Source organism: Taurulus bubalis (genome assembly GCF_910589615.1).
Source record: "Taurulus bubalis genome assembly, chromosome: 21".
NCBI lineage: Eukaryota > Metazoa > Chordata > Actinopteri > Perciformes > Cottidae > Taurulus > Taurulus bubalis.
The window spans coordinates 2,750,332-2,772,045 of NC_136609.1; the positions used below are offsets into that span (position 1 = coordinate 2,750,332).

Here is a 21,714-nt window from a genome sequence, read left to right on the forward strand (position 1 = left end):
ACCTCTGCTTAGTATTAGTATTTTTATGAATAAATGCACTTTTTTTGTTGCACTTCTTCCTGAAGCTGTTTCTTCAGCATCCGCTTTTAAGTTTATCCATGCAAAACAACATCTGCTCATTATTATTAAAAAACAATGTTTTATAGCAGTAATACAAAAAATAAAGAGTATAGGTCCAAACATGAAAGCAATGAACTTATTGCTAACTTCTTACTTAAAAATATCCGCTAGCTCTCGGCTCGCTTGGTTCTGGTTGAATTGAGACGAGACTCAGAGGCTCTCTGAAGTCAGTAAATGTGTTTTCCGTGAGGGCCGTGACATCTACAGGTGACATCTACAGGTGACATCTACAGGTGACATCTACAGGTGACATCTACAGGTGGAGACGACGTCTAGGCGACCGAGCTATTTTTAGGTGAAGAAAGAAGTCGGCGGCTAAATGTGTTTCAGCGGCAGAGAAACAAACCTCTGCTCTCGCCTCAGGACGACAGTTCTGTTGGAAAACCTCTATCTGCCGACGCAGCCCGGGTTCATTTAATCAACGGACACACACACACACACACACACACACACACACACACACACACACACACGCGCACACACACACACACACACACGCACACACACACACACACACGCGCACACAAACAGACACACACACACGAGCAAACACACACACACACACACACACACACGCACACACACACACACACACACGCGCACACAAACAGACACACACACACGAGCAAACACACACACACACACACACACACACGCGCGCACGCGCACACAAACAGACACACACACAAGCAAACACACACACACACACAGACGCGCGCACACAAACAGACACACACACACACACACACACAAGCAAACAGACACACACACAGACGCGCACACACACACACACAGACGCGCGCACACACACACACAGACACGCACACACACACAGACACGAACACACACAAGCAAACAGACACACACACACAGACGCGCACACACACAGACACACACACACACGCAGACACGCACACACACACATACAGACACGCACACACACACACAGACACGCACACACACAGACACACATACACACACACACACACACAGACACACACAGACACACACAGACACACACAGACACAAACACACACACACACAGACACGAACACACACACAAGCAAACAGACACACACACACGAGCAAACAGACACACACACACATTCACACACACACACGCAGACACGCACACACACGCACACAGACACACACGCAGACACACACAAACACACACACACACACAAACACACACACACACAGACACACACAGACACACACACCCTTGGGATTCATGTTTCAGAAACCGGATTATTGTGGATCTTAAATTCACTCAAATTGGGTGACACCCTGTGTGTGTGTGTGTGTGTGTGTGTGTGTGTGTGTGTGTGTGTGTGTGTGTGTGTGTGTGCGTGTCTTTGTGTCTTTGTGTGTGTGTGTGTGTGTGTGTGCGTGTGTGTCAGAGAGAGAAAGCGCTGTTGCGTAACGCGTGACTCTCAGCAGCCGGAGCTTCTGGGAGTTGGAACGTCTTCAGAAGAGGAAGCGGCTCTCTGTCTGTCTGGAGTGACTCGTCCTGCTTCTCCAACAGGAGGCTCGGCTCCTGGAGACTGACACCAGATCAGCGCCGTGTGGTTTTCACACTTTAAAAAGCAGCATCCTGAAGTTCTGCATGATTGACAGCCACCTTGTACATCCCTGCATCGACATCTTCATGATCTGAAGCCTCTTCTGATGACTAACATCCTGCACCGGCACCTGCTCCATCACCTCCCCTATTAATATTTGAGTAAGGCTTCTACATGAGAGCTTTCTGAGGTTATGGAACATGTTTTACATCCTCATCCTGTTTTCTTGCAAATGCCACAAGGTTGATGGATTCTGAGTCAGACGTGAGACGACTTAAAAAGGAAAAAAGAGGAGCTGTTTGGCATCGCCGCCACCGTGGATGTTCCTCCTGTGAGACGAGTGCCGGCCAAATCATTTCCACTAATGGAGACGACTCCCACTCAGAGCTGAGCTAATGTCTGATTCTCCTTCTGCCAACGCGTGGGCGGCAAGAAACGGCTGAGAATGAACCGAGCTGAGTTGTGCAACTAGTTAAAATAAAAAGTTTGGATGAAGAACATCCACATTTATAAGTCAGCTGCAACACTGTGTGTGAAAACCAGTCAGGAGACATTTGGTGCCAAATAACATTTTCCTCCGTTACAGACATTTATTGGACCTTGCTTTAAAGCAGTAAACTTGTTTTGTCACGTCCCACTTTGGAGGAAGAAACATTTCCATGCCCCATAAATTGTAACAAAATAGTGCTGAATTCTTATTGAAATAACCTTTTGTGACTGCTCCATCTGTGCTTTTTCAAATAGTAGAATAAAGAAAATTGCAATCACTTATTATTATATACTATAAACCAGATTGTTCCATCAGACAAAAACAAATACAATGTGCAATCACTTTGTTAGAACGATGCAAATAAAGTTCTGTGCAAAAAAGAAAGAACTTTTTGGCCAAATAAATAACGGCGTTACATAAACATTTCCACGAAAGTACAGGCATTTCCCCATGTATTTATTAATGACGTTTTATGTCCGTGTACTTTTGTGACATGTGAAGTTCTCAATAAAATCTCCCCCTCGCGCCCCACCTGTAATACCCCCGCGCCCCACTAGAGGGGTGCGCCCCACAGCTTGAGAACCACGGCTTTGTAGAATCAATATACACAGGAAACAATGTCTCTTCCCGTGTTTCTTATTTCCAATTCACCAATTCCATGATGAATATTTCTGAACTCTTTCTTGCTTTGATACTTGGAAAGTTCCAGGTCTTCGTTTGTTGAACAGCTTTAATGTTTTCGGAGTGAGCTTTTTAAAAAGGATAAACCTCGATGACGTAGCGTTTTACAAAGATCATTCCATAAGAGATGCAGCTGATCACAAAGACAATACATAATCCAACTGAGAGAAAGGTGTTTTCTGACCCCGAGCTCCACAGCGATCCAAGTTTTCTGGGCGTTCGATTCACAAATTATTCCCCTTCAGATTTAATTATCCGTCAACCAGAATGATGGGAGACAGAGGGACTAATTATTATCAGAGCTTTTTGAGGATTAAAGCAATTAAAACAAATCCATCTCTGTGAGCTCAAAACCACAGTAAATTATCACACACACACACACACACACACACACACACACACACACACACACACACACACACACACACACACACACACACACACCTGCTGTGAGATGGAGTATCCGATCACGGTGTCTCCCTGAGGGACGTTCCAGGTCACCATGGCCGAGTGTGCCCTCAGCTGAGTCACCGACACGTTCACCGGGGCTGCTGGCACAGCTGTGAACACACACACACACACACACACACACACACACACACACACACACACACACACACACACACACACACAAAATATATTACTTATTAAGGACGGTCAGCAGCACCTTTTAGACCTTTTCACACACCGAGTCCTGCTGCAGCAAATACATCTCTACTGAAGGTTCCTAGAGAGACACACCGACATTACTCCCATGAGCACACACACACACACACACGCGCACACACACACACACACACACACACACCTGCAGCTACAACATCCCTCTCGTCTGGCTTCGGGCTTCGACCAGATGTCGCAACTGCCAACAAGATGTCAAACTAACAATTTACAAAACATTCGGGCTGGTGTTTTTCCTGGCGAGCATACAGATGTCCACCTTGTCCTGACAGCGTCCTGGACGCTCCGGACACGTAAACAAACACACACACACACACACACACACACACTGATACTCCATCATGTTTCCATCAGCGTGTCCTTGGGCGAGACTGTCCCGTCGCCTCCGTCACTGTGGATTAAAGTGTTCACTAAATGGCTGAGATGTAAATATATGATCATGTGTGAAAGATGAGAAACACACACACACACACACACACACACACACACGCTCATGTTAATGGTCCTCTGGAGGCTGGTCAGGACTGATGTGTTTAAATCAGTAAACGCTGTGACCTTCGCTGAGAAGAAGGGAGAGAGAAGGTAAATACATGTTAAACAATACACTTCTGTTTTCTTTTTCTTTTTTATAAGGAAACAGTTCCGACCTTGGGTGCCTTGAAAGGCGCCTCCAAATAAAATGTATTATTATTATTATTATTAGGAGGGAGGAAAAGACATATATATGTATATATATATATATATATATATATATATATATATATATATATATATATATATATATAGGTACAAAAAAGGAGAAGGAATGACAGAAAGACAGATGGAAGCCATAAAGACTAAAAAGACTAAATGTGGCATAAAGAGCAATACAAATAAAACAAGACAAGAAAGAAACAGAAAATTGATGAAAGCTACAAAATAAAAATAAAAAACGAGACGGGAGCGAAGCCAGAGAGACAGAGAAATGAACCAGAAGAAGGAAAGAGAAAGCGATGATATGAAATCTAATGGAATCAATAACTGTATTTTTACTGCGAGTCAGGAGCTATTGATCACCTCACTTCATCCACTCTGACTTCTTCTGCCTTCAGTGCAGGACAAGAATAGCAAACTGCATATTCCTCATCATTTCTCTGGCTGCAGAACGCAATTAGCATGTGCTCACAGAAAGAGTGTGTGTGTGTGTGTGTGTGTGTGTGTGTGTGTGTGTGTGTTTCCATGTGTGTGCGGCTTTAAAAACAACACACCACCATCAGAAGGGAACAGGCAGCCAATTAGGGCACCGAAGCTAAAAAAAGGATGTTAAAACTGCGGTTTTGCATTACGACGAATTAGAGTCCAACGGAAATCTGAATGAATGTTTTGTGTTGAAATAGAAGCACAGAGCTACGGAAACAACACACCGCTAACTAGGAGAACGTGTTTAACCACTTTTACGACACAAAGCTGCAAAACAATACAGAAACGCACTGCATGTGCTGGGACACGCTTGTTGCCATGGTTTCAGGCTCGATGAAGCCTCACATGTAGCTGGATTTTTTATTTTTTATTTACTTGATTCAGATGTTACTGCAGCGTTGGTCTTTTATGTCGTGACTTTATTTCTAAGGAACTGGGATATTAATAATTTGGTTTTAATTCATTTTAATCCAATTCCACTTATAAAGGTGCACATTAGTGGCTAATGCAAACATTATTATTTCATTGATATATTAAGAAAAGAGGCAGCGAGCGGCTCTACTTCACTACCGAGTGCAGACGATCTAGATTCACAGTCAGCACCTTCTTCATGTAGGACAGAGGACACACCAGACTCTAGGGCAGAGGACACACCGGACTCTAGGACAGAGGACACACTGGACTCTAGGACAGAGGACACACTGGACTCTAGGACAGAGGACACACTGGACTCTAGGACAGAGGACACACTGGACTCTAGGGCAGAGGACACACCGGGCTCTACACGCTGGACTCTAGGACAGAGGACACACTGGACTCTAGGACAGAGGACACGCCGGACTCTAGGACAGAGGACACACTGGACTCTAGGACAGAGGACACACTGGACTCTAGGACAGAGGACACGCCGGACTCTAGGACAGAGGACACGCCGGACTCTAGGACAGAGGACACGCTGGACTCTAGGACAGAGGACACGCCGGACTCTAGGACAGAGGACACGCCGGACTCTAGGACAGAGGACACACCGGACTCTAGGACAGAGGACACGCCGGACTCTAGGACAGAGGACACGCCGGACTCTAGGACAGAGGACACACTGGACTCTAGGACAGAGGACACACTGGACTCTAGGACAGAGGACACGCTGGACTCTAGGACAGAGGACATGCCGGACTCTAGGACAGAGGACACACTGGACTCTAGGACAGAGGACACACTGGACTCTAGGACAGAGGACACACTGGACTCTAGGACAGAGGACACGCCGGACTCTAGGACAGAGGACACACTGGACTCTAGGACAGAGGACACACTGGACTCTAGGACAGAGGACACGCCGGACTCTAGGACAGAGGACACGCTGGACTCTAGGACAGAGGACACACTGGACTCTAGGACAGAGGACACACTGGACTCTAGGACAGAGGACACGCTGGACTCTAGGACAGAGGACACGCCGGACTCTAGGACAGAGGACACACCGGACTCTAGGACAGAGGACACACTGGACTCTAGGACAGAGGACACGCCGGACTCTAGGACAGAGGACACACTGGACTCTAGGACAGAGGACACACCGGACTCTAGGACAGAGGACACGCTGGACTCTAGGACAGAGGACACACTGGACTCTACAGTGTCTACTATCGCCTCTCAGGTTACAAGTGGTATTACAAGACGGCTGAGCTGGTTAGCGTGATCATTTTAATAGATATACACAAAACACATAACTGTAGTCTTCAGTTCATTTGTAGACTATTTCAAATCTGGACACCTCTTGTACATTGTATCTTTAAGGTTTGAATTAAATATCTCATTATTTATGATTTGTAGACAGATATTGAGGTTGAAACATATTACAACTCGGTAGTATATTTTCTGAATTGTTTTGTCATGAAGGGTGGATTTTTTTCCAAGTCAAATTGTGCAATCTTTTATTAGTATTTCTTTATTTTAACGATGCATTTCTTGTTTAACACTCAGACTAAAGAACGAAGCAGAGTGAAAGCATCCAGTCCGGTTCTGTGGAGTACGACTGTGAATGTCCAGCTCATCTCAGGCTAACAAGCTAACAGGCTAACAAGCTAACCACAGCTCATTATGGGATCTGGCCTTCCATGCAGAACACGCTGGCCAAAACTGGTCCAGCCATTAATCAGCAGACTTCCCCCAACACTGCCATGCAACATAATCAATACTCTGCGATAGAGTGCATCGACTTCTTTCTCAATCCGCCTGCGACTTCCTACATTTCCCAGAAACCCACGTCGACAGCACCGAGGAAGGCTTATGAACCTGTTGCGCTCGGCATGTGTAGGTGGAGGGAAAGCAAGTGGGAGGTTGTTGTTTTTGTCCGTTGAGAAAAAGCAACATTTGAGATTACCCAACGTGTCCTGTGGCTGCAAAGCTTTCTGCTCTATTTCCCGATGCTGTGGGTGTAGAAATTGGCCGCTGTGCCGATGGATTCCTCTCCGTATAATCATTGAATCTCTGTGCTACATGCTGGCTGCAGAAAGAGGCTTTTTGATTACCTGGAACGGCCTTGAAACTTGGCGCCCGGAGCTCCATTTCTGAATCATTTTCTGAGATTCAACACTGCAGTATTTGGCCAAAAGTATGTGAGCAACAGCTAAACATGACACCAATATGCGACTGTTGAAGAGCTGCTTCTGCAAACAAAGGCTTTCTGCAAGAAGGTGCCGCCTGGCTGCAGAGATGTGCTTCCATTCATGGAAGATACAAACAGACAGACTCACTTTAGGCTGTGGAACATGCATTTGCAGCATGTCCACTTATCCCGGAGCTTTAGGCCTCAACTTCTACAGAAAAATCCAGTTGTTGGTTACATTTGTACAGTGGCTGTTTGTGGCAAATAAGAGTCTACTTTGTGTGACCACGGCTGCATTAACACTGACTTCAGACCTTTTCTAAAATCCCCTGATAATCAGAATCAGAACAATTTATTGCCACGTATGTTTTCACGTGCAAGAAATTTGTCTTGGCAGGTGGTGCAATTAAACAATAAACAGTGCAAAAAGAAATAGGAGCATGACATTTACAATTTAAATTTACAATAGAATATAATATAACATTAAAATGAAGTGCACAGACAAACAGATGACAGTACTTTCCACAAGTGAAATGTATATAAAGGGGAAACCGATTTTCCATGGGAATTTCAAAATAAAGGTGCATCTTAAAGATGATGATATGCATCAATGTTTTGGCTTTGCATCACCGATATAGTCATTGAATTGATTGCATTTCATGTGAAGTCAATTATATTGCACATCCCAAATTTGCCTCAAGAGGCTTCACAAACGCCGTCTGTCTTTAGACCCTAAAACCCTTTAACGTGTGAAAAGTGGTCTAAACTCCCTCGAATGCAATGAAGTTCAGGCCCAACCGCTTTCATCTGCAACAAAGTACACACACTGCGAATACACTTTCGCACTTACATTACACACACACACGCCAAGAGAGGAGATGAGAGGCTTGGATGGAGTTAGGAAGACAGAGGAAAAGAGATGAGGATGAGAGAGGAAGAGGAGGATGAGAGATGACAGGAATATGACAGAACAGTGGATGAATGAGTCGGAGAGGGGAGGAAATAAAAAGGGATGAAGAGGGAGCAATTATCTCGGGCCATCAAGAGACGGCGGGTGAAGTTTCAATCTTTTTGGTTTTTGAGGGAAAAAGACAGACGAAGGGCAAAGTGAGACGGATGGACGGAGCGGGAGGATAGAAGATCAATGATGGAGGGAGGAGGGAGCAGGGAGGAGGAGAATATGGATATCGATTGAAAGATGAAATACAGCAGTTCAGGTGGATGTAAGAACACACACACACACACACACACACACACACACACACACACACACACACACACACGCCCTAGTTTGTCCTTCGTGTTTTCAGCTGGTTTGTTCAAATTATATTTTCAAGCCCATACATCATTTTTTAAACATTTCGGGATGCATTTAGCATTCGTGATTCTCGAGTTGAGAGACATGATTTATAATATCATAAACTAGCAGCCAAATTGCAGATTTAATCCACAAGTTAAACCAATAAAGCTCTTTATTACTCTATAACTCGTATTATAATAACCCATACAGCCTGATAAGGATATATTTCACATGATTCTATCGATAAATTTGAGTGAATGAATGAACAAGTTTCTCAATATTTATATTAAAGTGTCCATTTTCTTTTTTTTTTGCACCAAACTTTTTTTAATTTTCACACACTTTTTCCGGACTTTCAAGATCTCAACCTTTTTCACAGGAAATGACAGCAGAAGCTATAATGATGCTTTAACATGCATCATCTGTAGTGAACACTGAGGTCTTGGTAGCTTGAGTCGGGCCGTAAATCACAGCCAATAGTCTGCTGATGGACTCAGACGCTCCAATCAGGCTAATGGCTTCCACCTCTCTGCTGGAGAGACAGTCACCATGTGCATGCTGATGAAGATACAGGACACTATGGACTGGGAGGATAACGAGACGATAACACATGTTAAAGACCCCCGAAGCCTCCTCCTATAAAAGACCGGATGTCTCCTATAGAGACCCCCGATGCCTCCTAAAGACCCCCGATGCCTCCTATAAAGACCCAATGTCTCCTATAAATACCAGATGCCTCCTACAAAGAACCAATGTCTCCTATAAAGACCTGATGCCTCCTATAGAGACCTGATGCCTCCTATAACGAACCAATGTCTCCTATAAAGACCCAATGTCTCCTATAAAGACCCGATGCCTCCTATAAAGAACCAATGCCTCCTATACAGACCTAATGCCTCCTATAAAGACCCGATGCCTCCTATAAACACCCCCGATGCCTCCTATAAAGACCCCCGATGCCTCCTAAAGACCCCCGATGCCTCCTATAAAGACCCAATGTCTCCTATAAAGACCCGATGCCTCCTATAAAGACCCAATGCCTCCTATAAACACCCCCGATGCCTCCTAAAGATCCCCGATGCCTCCTATAAAGACCCAATGCCTCCAATAAAGACCCAATGCCTCCTATAAAGAACCAATGCCTCCTATAAAGACCCAATGCCTCCAATAAAGACCTGATGCCTCCTATAAAGAACCAATGCCTCATATAAAGACCCAATGTCTCCTATAAAGACCCAATGCCTCCTATAAACACCCCTGATGCCTCCTAAAGACCCCCGATGCCTCCTATAAAGACCCAATGCCTCCAATAAAGACCCGATGCCTCCTATAAAGAACCAATGCCTCCTATGAAGACCTGATGCCTCCTATAAAGACCCGATGCCTCCTATAAAGAACCAATGCCTCCAATAAAGACCTAATGCCTCCTATAAAGAACCAATGCCTCCTATAAAGACCTGATGCCTCCTATAAAGACCTGATGCCTCCTATAAAAAGACCCGATGCCTCCTATAAAGACCCCCGATGCCTCCTATAAAAAGACCTGATGCCTTCGACTGTGGTTGTTTTCATTCTTTTTGTCTTCATTTTGTCTTTCCGTATGTTGTTTTCAGTCTCTTTATGGTTGTTTTCTCTATTTGTGGTTGTTTTGTTTCTCTGTATAGCCGTTTTGAATATATTTGTGGTTGTTTTCTTTCTCTGTATAGTTATTTTGAGTCTCTTTGTGGATGTTTTCTCTCTGTATAGCTGTTTGAATGTCTTTGTAGTGGTTTTCCCTCTTTGTGGGCATTGTATACTTTTTTTGTTCGTTTCTGGTAGTTTTGCATGTTTTTGTGATCTTGTGGTTTGATTGCCTCTAGAACAGACATGTATACGGTCCTTTTAAACAGAGGTAGGCCCACTCCCCATGACTGTGAGTATATACACTGGTAAAACATGACATGAACACATTTTTAATTATTGGTTGATTTTCTGCAAGTCAAGTGAAAGGTAATGACAACACTGCAACCACATTTCTGACTTGGACCCAGATGTCAGCCATTACTTGAGAATTTAGATGTTTCTCTCTCTGTCGGATAAGTTTAGTCACGTCCTGTGAGAACGGATCAAAGTGATGCCTCAACTCGGGGAGAACAAACCGCCCAAAAAGGAGACATGGAGATCATTGCTATCGTCAGGTTTGCAGAGAAGATCAGAGGCAGCAATCAGAATGAATGAGGCCGATCAACACGGAGCAGCAGTGAGGAGTGGAGCCCTCCATACGTGAATAAAGACGCTCTTTGACCTGATTTATTTTCAATAAAGACCCCCTGGGGTCCCAGTGGGAGCATTTCAAAGCTCCCCGACGTGCAGCGAGAGTTCAGCTGCAGCCTTCCAGCTCCTTTCCCCCCAAAAAACACATTGCAGAACTTTTGTTCTTAAAACTAACAGCCTCCCGTCTCATTCCCAGGTTTTCATCTCGGAGAAGTGAGATGGAACGGAGGAAAACTATTGTAGTACTTCTCATCCTTAAAGGTTTCAACCAAGGGATCATTCGTGAATTTGTACATCTACTGGAAAGACAAGAGCAAACTCAACCCAATGGACCTCAATGCCAACTACTTTCAGTCAACAAGTACAACTTGCCAAATACTTCACTACCAGCAAACCTACTTATATTCATTATAGTGTCAAGTTATTGTTGGGAAAACAATGTTTCCAAGTTATTAAAGATAAATCGTTCATCCCCTTTACAGCGGAGGCAGCGAGTAGCAGGATGCCCAGGTAACCGGGGATGTTTATGTGAGGCGGTGAAGGCCATGTGGGGAAATATACGGCACACGTCGCTGCTGAATCAATACAGAGCCTCGTAAACGCAGATTAGCCACCTCTTGGTGATCAGCCAAGGAGAAGCCCGCTGATGTGGGTTTTCATAAAACCTTGTAAAAAGATAAAGAGGAGGATGGATCTCTGGAGCGATGATTTAAGTGCATTCCTGCTAATTAAACTGGCCAGAGAGCCAATTTCCTGATAGATATTCAATTACGGCTTTGACAGTTTTACCACATCTGTCTGTTTTGTTGATATTTACGGCGTGAATAAAGTCAGCACCCCTCTGACCCCAGAACTTTGGCAAACACACGAAGAAGCAACTCATGATGTTTACCGAGAAAAATACATTTTCATGGCTGTGGTTTTACACAGATCTCTGCTAAATTAAACCTGACATATTTCCTCTCTCCGCTAGAAGTTGAAATAAAGTGATCTGGGTTTGATCAATGTTTGACCACCAGACGGGTCAAATTAATCAATGCAGAGAAAAAGATGCAGATGCATTAATTTGTCCTTTGTTTTTATCCAAAAAACAGTATGGATATGGTCTTTGTGTTCATGTTATTAATGAGGACATGTTTTCCAAAAAACATGAAAACAGCATCTAAAAGCAGGAGGAAAACCACAAAAATAATATCGTGCACATCAAGAAAAAACCTGAGCAGCGTCTGAACACTGAAGATGGAGATACAACAGGATGCCTTTGCTTCAGAAACACCTGCAGGATCGACTTCTATTAAAGCATATTTGATGTAAATGTTACTTCTGGTAATATTGCAAAGAAATGATTATTTCCCTTTAAAAAAATACTAATATCTGTTAACAAAGAACAGACTAATGATGCATTTCAGCCATGTTTGTCGGTTGAGCATCGTTGAGGTAAATATTGTATTTTTACACATTTGAAGCATGTGTCTTACATCCCCTGCAGCACCTGAACGCAGCCAGATGTTTGCACCTGGCTGCGTTGCACCTGCTGGACTTCACTTTGACGCCACACTGAACATGACAAGTTGAAAATGTAAAACAACAAAAAGAGTGAACAGAGACTCACTGGCTCCGACCAGCCCTGGTGTTTGCCAGCAGGTCAGCAGCTGCAGCAGCAGCCCGAGGTCCAGGTGAAGAGACGCGGTCATCACCTTCTCTGTCCTCGCGCGTGCACGCACACACACACACGCACACGTGCAAGTCTGGCTCTTCTGCACGCCCTCTCCCTCCTTTAACTCTCCTGCGTTGTACTGGAAGTTTCCCCCCGCCCCTCTCAGGGTCACCACTGTTCCCGCACCATCTTCCTCCTCCTCCGCTTCCGCTCTTCTGCGTCGGGTTTTTATTCTCAACTTGCACAAAGTAGGGCAGCGGGGTCTGCAGCTGCGAAGTCAGACGAGATGAATGGAGACGAGACGACGCCGCTCAGAGTCCCTCGCGCAGCCCCGGAGACGCTAACAGGTTGTTCGAGCCTCTCTCCGCATCCAGCGGGCTCAGGTTTGCGTCAGATCCGCCGCAGGTGGAAGGTCGCGCGGGTTTCAGCACCGCGGACAGCGCTCCGGATGATCGTCATTGGAAGCGAAGACGAAAGAAATCGTCTTCGTTTGAGGATTTAAATAAATAATGAAAAGAAGAAACGGTGATATTTATAGCGCGAGATGCAGGAGCGCAAGAGGTGGTACCGTCTCAACCAGATGCGGCTTAATCTGGAAGATTATGGGATGTCTGGAGGATCAGAAAATGTCTGTCTGCATGGAGGAGCTGAGGTGGCAACTCCTCCACTCAACCACACACACACACATCCTTAAACACACATAAACACAGCAGGCACGCACGAGACTGACGTTACAAATCCTGTCACTGAGGAGGGAGGAAGAGGAGGAAGAGGAGGAGGAGGAGGAGGAGGAGGAGGAGGAAGGAGGGGACACTAGTGCGGATCTCATCATCCTGAACTACCTGCATGTTGTCAAGGAGCAACATGTCTATGGCAACTGTTGATTATGCAATCGGATTACATTTGACATTCCGTATTGGATTACAAATAATCCATCAGTGTTGCATTAGCTCAAATACTGCAAGTACACATTTGAAATACATGTTATACAGGTTATATATAACATGATATATGTTATACAGATAAAGCATAAAGGATCTTGTGTGTTGAAAAGTCCAAAAACTGAGTTTACTCATCTCCCGACCAGCCCCATAAATTGAGAACCACTGGGCTATAAACAGCTTTTTATTCACAAAAGAACCCTCAAAATGTACAATATAATATCAATATAATGCATGTTGTGACCTCTTATGGGGTCCTGACCATCAGCCTGAACCACAACCAGAGGAGACATAAAATACATAATCCAGAGACTGTAAACTCTTTATTGATGCCACTTCAGCAGCGCTATGAATCCATGCAGTACGTTGTAGAAAACTACAACTGTTCTTGGAGGAAAAAGCAGCAGTGAAACAAACTAAATGGATTCCTGATGGTGACATTACGAGGCAGGGCTTCATTCTCTGCTCGTTGTTCTCTTATTAACTTCCATGCATCTATAGAGGAGAGAGCATTCTGACTTTCTAAACTAAAGGACTTTCTAAACTGAAGGACGTGCTCCCGACTATGACACAGCTCCATGGTGCGAACTGGCATCTGTCCCAGATATGGTGTCAAAATAAAAATATCTGTTTAATGAACTTGTTTAAAAGCTGTGGGGCGGCAGTTCCTCTTCACTCGTCGTTAATCTCCAGGTTGAAGCTTTTCCGCTCATTATTTTACTGCAAAGTCACATTTGACATTTCTGACGTTAAGATATCGAGGGCTGTGTTTCTGCTCCTGAAATGACTTGACAACCTTTGAAAAGGAGGTGAAGAAAGATACATTTCTCAGTGGAAAGTACACATTTTATTTCGTGAACGTCTATCTTGAATGACGCACAGCTGGAAATATACAGTAATTCTGCTAAAACCAAATAAATAACAGTTTTATTGCAGTATTTCCTGAGGATACAAGACATCAGCAGAGTAAATGATTTTATACCAACTGCAAAAACTGCATACGACCAAGATCAGTATACAGTATATTTATTATTATATACAGTTAGCCATCTTGGGGATGCAAAGTGTGAACTTATAAAACATGACAGTTATGTTTTATAAGTTAAATTCTAGTATGAAATGTAATTAACGCTGTAAGATGAATTCAGTGGAGTAAAAAGTACAATATTCACCTCTGAGATGTAGAAGAATAAAGAAGCATAGCATGACAATACTCAACTGTAGAGTACTTAAGTACTTAAGTAAATGTACTTAGTTACATTCCACCACAGTGCATACAGTGCATACTTTATACTACCTTTATGTAGTTTTTGTCAAGAAACCAACACGATGTCAAGCTGTAACTTCACAACATTACCGTCAATCAAAACATTCAACACGGAAAGATATTTAGTTTCCATAATCGCGCCGCAGCATCATAATGACTTGTAATTATTTGCAGCTGTGAGCAGCTTCTCTTCTCCTTGACTTGAAAATAAATAATCAATCATAACTGCTCGTTATTATGATGAGTTGTTGGGCAAAGTTGCAAAATGATGTCAGCGCTCAAACAATAACTTCAAACAGTTTTCATGTGTTATCGTCTTACAATATTGACTCAAAGTAGATTTACTGTGGCACTTCAGATCACGTTGACATCACTATGTTGATCAGTGTCAAAAAAGACACATTGCATCTAATAGTCTAGGAATATATATATATATATATATATATATATATATATATATATATATATATATATATATATATACCGACACACACAAAGAACAAAGAAACTTTAAAGCTTTGTTTGGAAGTCTATGGGGTCACAGATGAATAAGAAATTAAATAAACTATAAATACACTCCAGGACGCCTCCCTGTGGCGGATGCTTTGAGCCACTGGGAGAAGACGAAGCACCAGGAGGACGAAGAACTGCTGCAGGGCTGGAGTGTCCCATCTGGTCGGGGATCGCCTCGGGGTGCCCATGAAAGCTGCATCACCCGCAGGTGAAGAGGAGCGTTTGAGCTCCACGAAGGCAGCGAGAAGGAAGCAGTGGAGTTGAGCTTAAAGTTTTCAAACTGGCCGACAAACAAAAGTCAAGATGTAACTTCATTTTGAGATTATTTCACCCTGAAAATCATTGCTGCACAACCTTCATCTTGAGATAACGCCTCTACTTTTGATCTCATTTCATTGTTGGGATATTCTGTTCCATTTCAACTCAATATAACTTTATTGATCCACAAAGGCGAGTTAAATCATTCAGGATACAGATACACACAGACATGCATAAGCAAATGAGCGGTTTAAGATGATGTTGAGCAGAAAACACTCATCTGAAATAAGTCATAATAAAACAATGAGACATATGATAAAGGAAACAGTCCTCAATAATTAAACATATTCATTTATGCCTTTAGCTTCATTGCTTTGCGTTTTGAAAGGATAAGTGCAAAATAAAGTTTATTATTGTCTATTTCAACTAAAGAAAATAAACTATTCTGATTATTTGCACACCAGAGTGTCTGCTTGTCTATTGGTATTCATATTTAAATGTATTATAACATTAATAACACTTAAATCTATTTAAATATGAGACTAAAAATGACTTGCTAGAAACCAAAACGCCTGGATGTTACACTTTAATTCCTCACCAAGGTTAAAACCATCAGTTTATGACCTTGTTGTTAAAGTTACACTTTCCTGCTTCCCGTCTCTCTCCCAGGAGCAAGAATCAAGCGCTCCTCCTTGTTTATTGTGCTATGCTAATGAGCTTCTGCTCAGAAGGAAAAACATCCCTCAAGTCAAGATGCAGAGTCAAAGGATTCTAGTTTACCTCAGAATTAAACGACGCCGGAGGAACTTAGTCTTTGATATTCAAGTAATTTCTCTCGAGTTTGTTTTGAGTTGGGCTCAAAAATCAATATAGGTGTTAATAAAATCATTTCTTTTCTGATTATCACAACATTTTACTTACAAAAATGAACGCTGATCTTAGTGTTTTCAGAAGATGGAGTGATCTGATAATTGATGAGATAAATTATTCTACTGATTCTAATCTTGTGATCGTTTACACCAGATTACGTTCTCCTGTCTCTCCTCATCCTAATGAGGACAAACACGTCACTGCAGATGTTTCCTCCCGTGTCCCGACTCTCTCCACCAGGGGGAGCCGGCGGCCTGCAGAACATCACCTGTCCTTTGGCAACGATGAGATTTTGAGTCATCCAACTTCAGATTACATCTTCCTCCAGCAAGACACACACACACACACACACACACACACACACACACACACACACACACACACACACACACACACACACACACACTGAAACGAGGCCAAACCACATCACCGTGCAGATGTACAGTATGATCCGTCTGCTGTGGAAAAACATAACTGTTGGGGGTCAGAGACAATATTAATTAAGAGATAGAGGCAACCTCCGTAAAGGTAGTCGTGTTAGTCAAACATATTTAACAGCAATGCACAAAATGCACTCAGGAGGAGACTAAATAAAAATTTTAGATGACTGATTATAAACTAATGTGGGTCTGAAGTCTGATGATGGGACTCTTTTATGTGCATCAGCAGCTTCTTAACTCAGCCACAACTGAAGATGCATTCGATGAAGAGGGGACACTGCAGGACATTAGAGCTTCTGCATCAAGACACGAACATCTGCACTAGAACTAATTGCAATCCGTTTCACATTTGCCACTAAATCATACTCACAAACCACACATGTGAGCCTCAGGGTGGCGCCGGAGTCAGCGCTCATCCTCTGAGGAGCAGGAACAGTAAACACATTTGTTCCTAAAACATCCACCAGACCATCTTTCCTGAAACAGTACTTTAAAAAACACAAATGCATGTTATAAAAAGCCCTGAGCTGCAGGCTTCATTGCCATCGTCCACAGCTGAGTGGGTTCTGCTTCCTCAGAGTCCTGAATGCAAACTACGACACATAATGATGACGCAGAGGATTTTAAAATCACCCAAACGCTCCCCGCTGAGGCTGGACACTTTAATTTATGACTCTTTAATTCAAAGGCCGACCCCGCATGACTTCGGCTACTTTGTGTTTCACACATTAATGCGGCCGGGACAAACGCTGGATCTCTACTTGAGGCGGGGAGGGTAAGAGAAATGCTTGAAATCACAAGGCCTAATTATAGATTTATTTATTTTTTAATTCCTTTGCTAATTATGAAAAGGCAGCCATGCAGAGGCTGAGTGAGCAGCTCCGCATATGGTGCTGCAGCCGTGGGCAAAGTCTGCAGGCGGTAGTTGGTAAAGGTTGGTAGTTTGACGCCTGACATTAAGAAGAGTGTCCACATCGGCACACAAAAAAACAAACATGGCTCACTTATTAATGCATGGAACATAAGTTCATATACATGAGCCTCATTCACAGAATCGTCTGACTCGGCTCCCGGTTTCCATCAAGTTGTCTGTGGTTTGAGACATTTAGTGTGTTTGGTTCTTTATTGAGACTCTGATGAAGATCCTTGAATACAAAATACTGATATTAAAGCCTCTCAATAAACATTAAGTCACGTGGATTGAATTTAGGCCGATGTGAAGCCTGGTTCAAGTGCATTTTGAGAAGTAATTCATATCTACATAATGACTAATGTCTCTGCACAGAGTTCATTTAAATATATATATATATATATATATATATATATATATATATATATATATATATATATATATATACACATAAGACCCCTGAATAACAATATGTTTCACACAAGCTAACCTTAACCCTGAGCTCTTAAACCAACATGCACCCTTTAACCAACCCTCACCTCTCTATGCTTCTGGGCACGTTTGGTCCTCACAAGTATAGAAGAAGGCGGCCACATAGGCGCTGTGCATACAAGATGCAGACACTCACACACACACTCACAGACACACTCACACACACACACACACTCACACATGAGTCAACAGGGCATCAAGGCTTCAGTCCCACTGACACCCAGGGGAACTTGTGTCCTTTGTCAAAGCAACTGGTTCTGCCACACTGGCAGCTTCGCCTAGGAGGCAGCGTGTGTGTGTGTGTGTGTGTGTGTGTGTGTGTGTGTGTGTGTGTGTGTGTGTGTGTGTGAGTAAGTATGAAAGAGAGTGAGAGAAGTCACTGTATATACATGCCTTATACGCATGAGCAACATCTTTAAAAAAATGAAATCCAAAAGTAATTACAGTTGCACTCAAAGCCGTTTGATTGACAGGCGATCGCTAGCAACAGCGCGGCTAGTGCTTAGCAACAAGAACAGAGAAGAGATGCATTATAGCTCTTAATATGTCCTCTTCACAGAAAAGAGGATTCTCCCCGCAGGAACGGCCGACTTCCACACTGAATTACACGCCTATAAACACCTTTTATTGTCACTATTTCATCGTACTGTCAGCTGGTGTGCATTATTGTTGCCGTTTTCCTTTTTCTGCAATATATCTTAACCAGGAAACCAGCTGAGCTCTGCATCATCAACAGATCCTGATCGTCCTCATATCTCTTCATTGCAAACCGAGACGATTTAAACTCCTCCTTCCAGGTTGTGATTATTACTTTTGCTCGAAAAAAAAAAAACTACTGTTGGCAGATAATGAGAAAATAGTTTCGCACCAGAATGTGATAACAGATAAAGAAATGGGATGAGTCCACAAAAATAATACTTTGAAATGTATCCTGATCATGAAATATTTGGTCCTGATGATGAAGACAAAATATTGGTGTAAGATCCTACAGCAACTGATTCATAAACTCATTTAATCATTTACTTCACCCAGTAAATTCTCCCAAATAAATACATATTTTTAATATAAAAGTACACGGTTAGATCCCAGCTGCGGTCAAAGGAAAACAGATGTTTCTCGTGTCAGAGGTCACGCGCTTTATGTATTTATTTTGAAGAATCTGTTCGTAAAATACAACATTCTGCCATTATACCAAACTCACTTTCAATAACCTGCATTAAATAATAAATCCTGGGGATGAAATTATTAGTTAAACAAAGGAAATAACATGCAACTATTATGAAAATAGATTCATTGTTTAATCATAAAAAAAACTGTCCCTCCTAGCCCTGTAAAAGGCATTACAAAAAAAATAATTTACATACAATTAGCATATCATTATTCCAAAATAACTGCCAATAATCCTTCATTTTTCTGCTCAGCATGTTCCCCACCCAGGTTCCCTGATAAGAAACTAGAAAACCACAATCAATTTATATAATTGAATTATTAATGCCCGATAAACTCAGTCAACTGCACCCACTTAATATCCATCTGCAGCGTTTACATATTTAATAAATGCAGTCTGGCTGTTTCAGTCGAGGCCCCGGAGGTTGAGTGTTTGTGCGTTACGGGGCCCTCAACTCTGCATCAAAAACTGTTCTTCTGAGGTTCGGTGATGCTCCTTCATGTGTGTGTGTGTGTGTGTGTGTGTGTGTGTGTGTGTGTGAGAGTGTGTGTGTCTCGTCTCCGGCCTCCGGCATGGTCAGGTCTGATTTCTATCACTTCTCTTTGGACGAGTTCAGAAAATGTTTTGCTCTGCCGCTGCGATGCACCGCTCACACACACACACACACACACACACACACACACACACACACACACACACACACACACACACACACACACACACACACACACACACACACACACATGAGTTTGCGTGTATTCTCACTCGTTTACACATCAATGTATTCCTCATCAGACCCTTTCTCCTTGCAAATCATCTCCATCCCAGATGTGTGTTCCTGCAGTAAACCTACCCATAATCCCCCTGGCTCATATCGCTGTAGCAGCACGTGGCTCATCGTCCTCATCTGTACGTGCATCGGCATCTTAACATGTCAGATCTCATCGGACGACACGAGTCCAAATCCCATCGGGATCGTTCCAGAGGAGCCGCGCGTCGATGCATTGGGTTGATTAAAATAGATTTCCATCGTTCAGAATGTGTTATGACTCGACAGCAATGTCCTGTTCTGCATTATCACCGAGGTAATCTCGGGATTGAAGCAGACACCCTGAGCAATATGATGTCACTTCCAACACCTGTGTGCGTCTACGTGAGAGCAGAGCATCCTGAGAACGGAAGCATGAACGTTAATCCACAAAGCCTGCGATGCTATTGAGGACTGAAATTAAACAGCTGACATTTGCAAAAATAGCTGCCATTTGATTTAAGGGTCAAGATAAAACAAAAAGACCCGCTTTGGAAAAGTGAGGTCAAAGGTATCGGAGGCATTGGGTCTGAAAAGTGAAGCCAATAACTGCAGTTCCTCAAATGGCCAGTTGAGGCCAATCCCCATAGACGCCCATGTTAAAATGCCCAACTGTTTACAGTCTGGTACAAACATCAAACATTACAAAATATAAGGATCATCTTCTACATTTTGGAAAACAAGGTAAGTTGCGAGATTTAATTTTTTAATTTTTTTAGTTTTTCCTCCTTTTGAAAAAGTAATATGTACCCATTATCTCCACTGATCTTAATCTTTCTTTGGCTTTCCTTTGTTTTAAGAGCAGTTACTAAATAATAGTTGTCAGCTTTATGCTAAAAAGCTAAAGAAACGGTTAGTTTATAGTGGTACAAAAAAGTGGAACTACTAATACGTTTTTAAAATGTTCTTCCACAAAATCTCTCCAGAAAATCAAGGTTAATATTTAATTGCATCCTCCTTCAGAAAGCAGCTTGTTGGACTATTATGGGATATGCAGGTGTTGTGTGCTCATCAATGTGTAACACGTCGTCCCTCGTGTGCGATGCGTTTCCTTTGGTGTCGTCTGCGAAAACTTTCACATCCTTCATAAATAAATGTTGCATCCTGCATCTGCAGCGTCGCGTTTTCTTTTGTACGCCGACAAATGCGGGAACAAAGTGTTTGAGCCCGGGGGAATCAGACGCAGTCGAAGTTCCTCACCGCACAGAAGTCTATTCATCATGGGTTTTGGCCGGCAGGCAGCGAGGACCCATTACCGAATGCATTGACCACATCTGCAGAGAGGGTCAGGGGATGTTTTCCATTAGGAGCGGGGCGCTGCTTTGTGTGCGGGGCAGATGCAGAGTTGAGGGCTTTTAGAGCATGCCGAACGCTCACGGGAGGTTTATTGTGCCCACGACACAAGAGTGCTGCAGTTACGGCCGTCGGGGATAAACTCGGCATCAAAAGAAGATGTGAGATTATTAAATGGAAAAGGGTTCAAAGGCGCTTCTATATTTACTTTTAGAAG

At 43.0% G+C, this 21,714-nt stretch overlaps 1 protein-coding gene across 1 annotated transcript in view; it reads right to left on the reverse strand.

The window, feature by feature from the left end:
• The window catches only part of LOC306753180 (fibronectin type III domain-containing protein 4-like), a gene marked incomplete at both ends in the record, with an annotated part of 19,045 nt that extends 6,471 nt beyond the window's left edge, over nucleotides 1–12,574 (reverse strand). Inside the window, 2 exons of the mRNA XM_079237038.1 lie at nucleotides 3,301–3,416; nucleotides 12,493–12,574. Of these exons, the coding sequence (XP_079093164.1) occupies nucleotides 3,301–3,416; nucleotides 12,493–12,574 (198 nt within the window). The remainder of the gene's footprint in view (nucleotides 1–3,300; nucleotides 3,417–12,492) is intronic.
• Between the last annotated feature and the right edge of the window lie 9,140 nt (nucleotides 12,575–21,714).